The sequence below is a fragment of the Myotis daubentonii genome, chromosome 18 (assembly GCF_963259705.1).
Source record: "Myotis daubentonii chromosome 18, mMyoDau2.1, whole genome shotgun sequence".
NCBI lineage: Eukaryota > Metazoa > Chordata > Mammalia > Chiroptera > Vespertilionidae > Myotis > Myotis daubentonii.
The window spans coordinates 41,408,913-41,414,511 of NC_081857.1; the positions used below are offsets into that span (position 1 = coordinate 41,408,913).

The following is a 5,599-nucleotide window of genomic DNA, read 5'->3' on the forward strand; positions in this document are numbered from 1 at the left end:
TTACATTTCCTTCCCACGTGGTATGTATTTACAGGCTGGCAGGTTTTTGTGTTTTTTTTTATCTCATTCTTTACTGCTCTTCGGTGTTAACATATTGAAGTTTCTCTTCCTGAAAAAGATAGAGTGTTTTCTAAAACAATAACAGACATTTGCCCTGACCTTGATTCTAAAGAGCCACAGAGTCAAATAGAAGGTCTTTAATTATTTTTAAAATGCTCTTCACAAAGGAATCTTTAAAAAAATCAGTTTATTAATGTTTAAAAGTTGATAAAGCTATGTGCAAAATGATCCACAAAAGTCAGAAAACTATTAAATACTATTTTTTTTTATAAAAGGACATTTCTTGGTTTAATTGCACTGAAAACCATACTAAAGAGACAGCAATACATTTTATTCTTTGTAACATTTACACACATGCCCAATGAACTATTAAAAAACAGCTGTACTGGAAACTTCTGGGTTCCCTACCAGTTAAAGTAATGCTTTAAGGGCATAAGAGGGTGATACTTTCTTAAGAAATACACATTCAATGGTGTTAACACAGGTTAGGAAAATCCAATAAAATGCTGAAACAAATACATTCAAACATCATGAAGAGTACTTTTAACACAACAAGATACAACCATTGGTTGAAATGCTTCACACACACTCCGTAATAAACATCAACAAAAGTGCCAAAGACCGATGTTGCATCTGTTAGGCAAATTCGTTAGGAAATCCCTCCTGGTTTACAAAGTTCCCTGGCCCCCGAGGCGGGTTTTCTCCTTGTGTGGGGCCTTTGTTTCCCCTGGGACACGAAGGATCCTGGCTGACACCATTAGATAAGCTGGGCTTCCCCATGCAGATTTCAGGCACAATGGCAGGATACTGTAACGCATTCCATTGTAAAGATGTAAAAAAAAACACCTCAAAGTGACTACAACCAAATTCCAAAAACAACGGATCCATCTTGCGTGGAAACTTTGGCCTCAGCAAATGAAACTGCCTCCCATGTCCGAACCGTCTCCAGCTCCTCCATCCGCTTCCTGGACACAGCCCACCAGCCACAGGAGCTGGAGAAATGGACCAGGCCACCCCAGCTCTGATGACGCCCAGTCGGAGGATGTCGAGGAGGTTGCGCAGGGGAAGGGGCGGTGGAGTGGGGGCTGGAGCATCCCTAGAGAAGCAGAAGTGCACACGTGGCTGGAAACTCAAGTGAAAAAACATCTTCTCCTCAAAGCTCCAGGCGACACTCTCCAAGGTGACCTTGGTCTTCGAGGAGGGGCTGAGCGAACCCTTTGGGAGCTGGGCAATGCTAACCTCTGGCTCAGTGCAAAATCAAAGCTCAGGGAGAGGAAGTAGACTCCAGGCCCGCGGACCGCTCTCCACCCTTCCCGGCGCATTGTTCACAGGACTCACTGTACCCTCCGACCCCACCCGGCGTCACGGGCCCTTCGCTCGCCCAGCCCCCCCTCCGGCTCCGGCTCCGGCTCCGGCTCCGGCAGCTCCACCCTGGCAGCAGTCCAGGCACCAGGCACAGAGATGTTTTTCCAAACACTGGGCGGTGGGTGACCATGCAAGAACACTCCCCATGGGTTGACTGCTTCCCGTTTTAGGAAGAAGAGTTGACGTTCCCAGACGACATGATGGTTTCTGGGTTGTCCCCATCGTCCTTCTGGGGGTGCGAGGAGTTGTCGGACTTGCTGCGGCTGAACTCCACGCCGGCGATGATGGGGCGCTTGAACTTGCCGGGGGTGTCGGTGCTGGGGCACCGGCAGCAGGACATGATGCGGATGAAGGCGCGGCGCATCTCCTTGTTGGTGAGCGTGTAGATGATGGGGTTGGTGCCCGAGTTGAGCACCGCCAGCACCAGGAAGTACTCGGCCTTGAAGAGGATGTCGCAGGTCCTCACCTTGCAGCCCACGTCCAGCAGCAGAAGGATGAAGAGCGGCGCCCAGCAGGCGATGAAGACGCTCAGCACGATGATCACTGTCTTGAGCAGCGCCAGCGACTTCTCCGAGCTGCGGCTGGCCTTGGACGCGTTCTTGCGGAAGGTCAGGCGGCGGCTGCGCGTGCGCACCAGCGAGTAGATGCGGCAGTAGAGGATGACGATGGAGAGCAGCAGCACGGTGAAGACCGTGGTGCAGAAGAGGATATAGTGCTTGTGGTAGAGCGGCAGCACGGTGGAGCAGCTGGGCAGCAGGCCGAGGCAGTTCCAGCCCATGATGGGCAGGCCGCCCAGCACCAGCGAGATGACCCAGCAGGCGCTGATGAGCAGGAAGGAGCGCGAGCTGCTGCTCTCGTGGTGCAGCTTCATCTTCAGCATGGTGATGTAGCGCTCGATGGCGATGGCCAGCAGGCTGAACACGGACGCGGACAGCGCCACGAACATGCTGCCCTCGCGCAGGAACCACTGCGCGGGCGTCAGCTTGTAGGTGTTGGCCCCGGAGAAGAGCAGGTTCATGATGTAGGCCACCCCCGCCAGCAGGTCCGAGAGGGCCAGGTTGCCGATGAAGTAGTACATGGGCCGGTGGAACTTCTTGGTTTTCCAAATGGTCAGCAAGACGAAGATGTTCTCCAGGATGATGCAGCAGCAGATGAGGATGAACACGGCGGACGTCACCTTGAGGCCGCTGTCCTTGTCCTGGCCCAGATTCAGCTTCCCCGTGTAGTTGTAATGCCGGATGATGATGTCATAGTTGGAGTAGTCCGAGAGCGCGCTGCTGGTGGACCCCATGGCGCGCCCTGCGTCCGGGACCTTTCCCGGGCGGCGCTGCCCCGGCGGACGCTAGAGGGCGCTGGAGGGCGAGGCGGTGGCGGAGAGCTTGGAAGTCAGAGGTCCCGGCTTTCTGCGTCTCCAGGCTGGACAGGGCCTCGGGAACCGCAGCCTTAAAGGAGTTACAAAGAGAGTCAGGAGAGCCACAGGCACAACTCATTCTCGCCAAGGCCCTGCTCGTTTTGTTTATTTCTTTAAAGGAAACGTGGGGAGAGCGCAGAGAGAGGGATTTAAAAAAATCAAACTCTCATCCCTTGCAAAAAAAAAAAAATTTTAAAGGAAGGAAGGGAAGAAAGAGAGGAAGAAAGAGAGGGAGAAAGGACAACAAAAAATTGCCCCAACTCCGATTCAACCAGACGAAAATTCTCCCCGTGGTCACATTCGCTCCAACAGAAATGGGAACAGTGGGGAAGCGAACCCCACCGCCGCCTTCTGACTCCCACCCCCACACCCCGCTAATTCCCAGGAGGCGCCTAGAACAGTCACCGCCCAGCGGGGGCTCACAGGCTCTCGGGCTCCTCGGAGACCCAAACCCAAACCCAAACGAGGGTGGAGATGCCCCCCCCCCCCCCCCCCAGAGCAGAGCCGTCCCTCGCAGCCACGAGCAATCAGGCCGGCAGGAAAGTCACTGGACAGTCAGGTTTTGGGGGGGGGACAGTCAGGTTTGGGGGCTCTATTAATGACTTCGGGAGAGGTGTGTCTAGGGTCCACGGGGTAGCCAAACCTGCCCTGGCCCAGCATGAACAGGGAAACTGGGCGCCTCCGTCAAGCAACTTTCTTCTTTTTCTCCGGAGCCAATGCAAGAGCCTCTCGCCGTGCCAGTGAGATGGCAACAAGCCCCAGAGGTCCCTGTGGCCCTCGGTTGCATAAGGAGTGTTTCTAGTTCGGGTGGGAATAGCCCGCAGGCTCCTGATAGCAGGCATGCCGCCCCAGCCCGGGGCCGTGCAAACCGCCCTGCAGCTGCTCACAGGAGGGGCGCCGGGCTCTCGGCTATGCTACCGGCGGTTTTATTCACCTCCTCCCCCGGCACCTTGCCGCCTCCTCAGAGGTCTAGAAAGTGTGCAGGGAAGGCAGCGTGGCCCGGTCAGCAGAAGTCTACCTGTAAGTTAAGTGTTGCGAGGCAGCGCGGCAACCAGATAAAAGCAGAGTAACTGAGGCGAGAGGGCTCCCACCCGTCCTGGGGCAGGAGAGGCTGCGGGCGCCCAGAGCCCCAGGGTCCCTCTAACTCTCTCCCCACTCTCCGCGCCCGCCCGCGGTGCGAGCTTAAGCCCTAACCCCACCCCCACCCCACCTCAATACTCTTTGTTTCTAGCGTTTCCAAAAATAAGCGCCTTCACCCCTTCCCCTCCGACCCCCAGCAGCTTCCACCACCTCCCACCCGAGTCGGTTCTACAGTTGGAACTTGACCCCTTTCCAAGAAATCACTAGCGCCCGAGCGCAGCCCGGCGGCGGGCTCCTCCGTGGCCCCGAGTTGCCTGTTTCCAGCGCCCGCAGATGGGCGCTTGGAAAGTTTTTGTTCTGCTTCCTCCGGGTCTGACAGCGCGTTTGGGACGCCCAGCCCGGCCGGCGCCCTACCTCGCTCAGGCGGGACGGAATGGCGTTCGGGGAGCTCTGGGTCCGCGCCGCGCGCCCGTCATCTTGCTCTGCCTGAGGCTGGCAACGCCGCGCAGAAACTTGCGGAGTCGGGGTCCCCTCCCTCCGCAGCCGCATACTCCATGGGCCAGCCCTCTGCCGCGGGCCGCCAGCTGCAGTCAGCCAGCACCTCTGAGGAAGAGGCGGGGAGAGACAGCCCCGAGCTCCCACGCCCTCCCCGAGCCGGCCGCGGCCCCGATCGGATCTGGGCTGCTGAGACTCTCTGTCCAGGAAAGATCTGGGGCAGAAGCTGATAGAGCCCTTCCACCCCACCCCCGACGACAGAGGGGCGGAGCCTGGTGCCCCCTGGCCTCTATAAATCGCACCACCTCCCTGCTCGGGAGGGGAGGCAGCGGAGGGCCTTTGGGAACTTTCCTCCCGAAAGCCCAAGGGGGCAGAGGACCGTCGGGCAGCCACCGTCCTGGTCTCCTGCCCAGGCCGTCCTCGGGGATCGGTCCGAGGTTGTGGCCAGGCGCCCCGGCCACTGTGTGGGGGCGGGGAAACAGGAGCCGGCTATCTGGGGATGGGGCTGCGAGGCCTGGGGAGCGAGGGGCCCTGGAGGGGGGTGCCGGATGTTCCTCCCCTTCTCCCCACCTCCACGCCCACCCGTCCCGCTGCGGCCTCAAACTTGCGGTCTGAGGGGCAGAAAGTGGCTTTCCCGGGGCGCAGGGTGAAAAGGGCCAGTGTCCGGCGAGGTGCTGTGGGGGTTCCCCTCCCTCAGTTGGGCGCCCAGGCAGGCCGTGTGCCCCAGATTCTGGCCAGCGGCGAGAGGCCTCTGAGGAGGTGGGCAGCTGCCGGGCCGGCTATGCTTTCTAAAGCTCAGGCAGCTCAGGAAGTTCCAAGGGGAAGAGCCACCTGGCGAGCCCCAGCCCTAACCCGAAAGGCCTGCTGCCGCCCAGTTGGGGGCCGGCGCCCTTCGCTTCCCTTCTACTTGAGAGGCGCCCCCAAACCTCAGTGTTCACAACTCGCCCACTCTTTCCTAGCTCTTAGCTGCTACCTCTGAACCTGAGACCGAGAGGTGCCGTGGTCAGCTCAGCTGTGTGACGGGGGCAGGCCCTGCGCCCTGCTGCAAGGCCCGTCCCACCCAGCGCCTGGCCACACCGCTTCCCATCCCTGCAGATGTGAATGCAGAAGGTCTCCGCTGCGCAGTTTCAATCAGACACGCCCTGTACCTGAATGACTCAGAAGGAGGCTTGGTGAATAAACAACAGA

At 58.2% G+C, this 5,599-nt stretch overlaps 1 protein-coding gene across 1 annotated transcript; it reads right to left on the minus strand.

The window, feature by feature from the left end:
• Positions 1-230: 230 nt before the first annotated feature.
• S1PR1 (sphingosine-1-phosphate receptor 1) lies at positions 231-5,339 on the minus strand. Its single transcript, XM_059675183.1, has 2 exons — positions 4,331-5,339; positions 231-2,867 (listed from the first exon to the last, which is right to left on the minus strand). Exon 2 carries the CDS (start codon positions 2,714-2,716, stop codon positions 1,592-1,594), a length of 1,125 nt encoding a protein of 374 aa, XP_059531166.1. The 5' UTR covers positions 2,717-2,867; positions 4,331-5,339; the 3' UTR covers positions 231-1,591.
• Positions 5,340-5,599: the final 260 nt, after the last annotated feature.

What these genes read in the sequence shown, in the direction of transcription:
- S1PR1 (XM_059675183.1), bottom strand. Translation starts at nt 2,716, where the DNA reads ATGGGGTCCACCAGCAGCGCGCTCTCGGACTACTCCAACTATGACATC.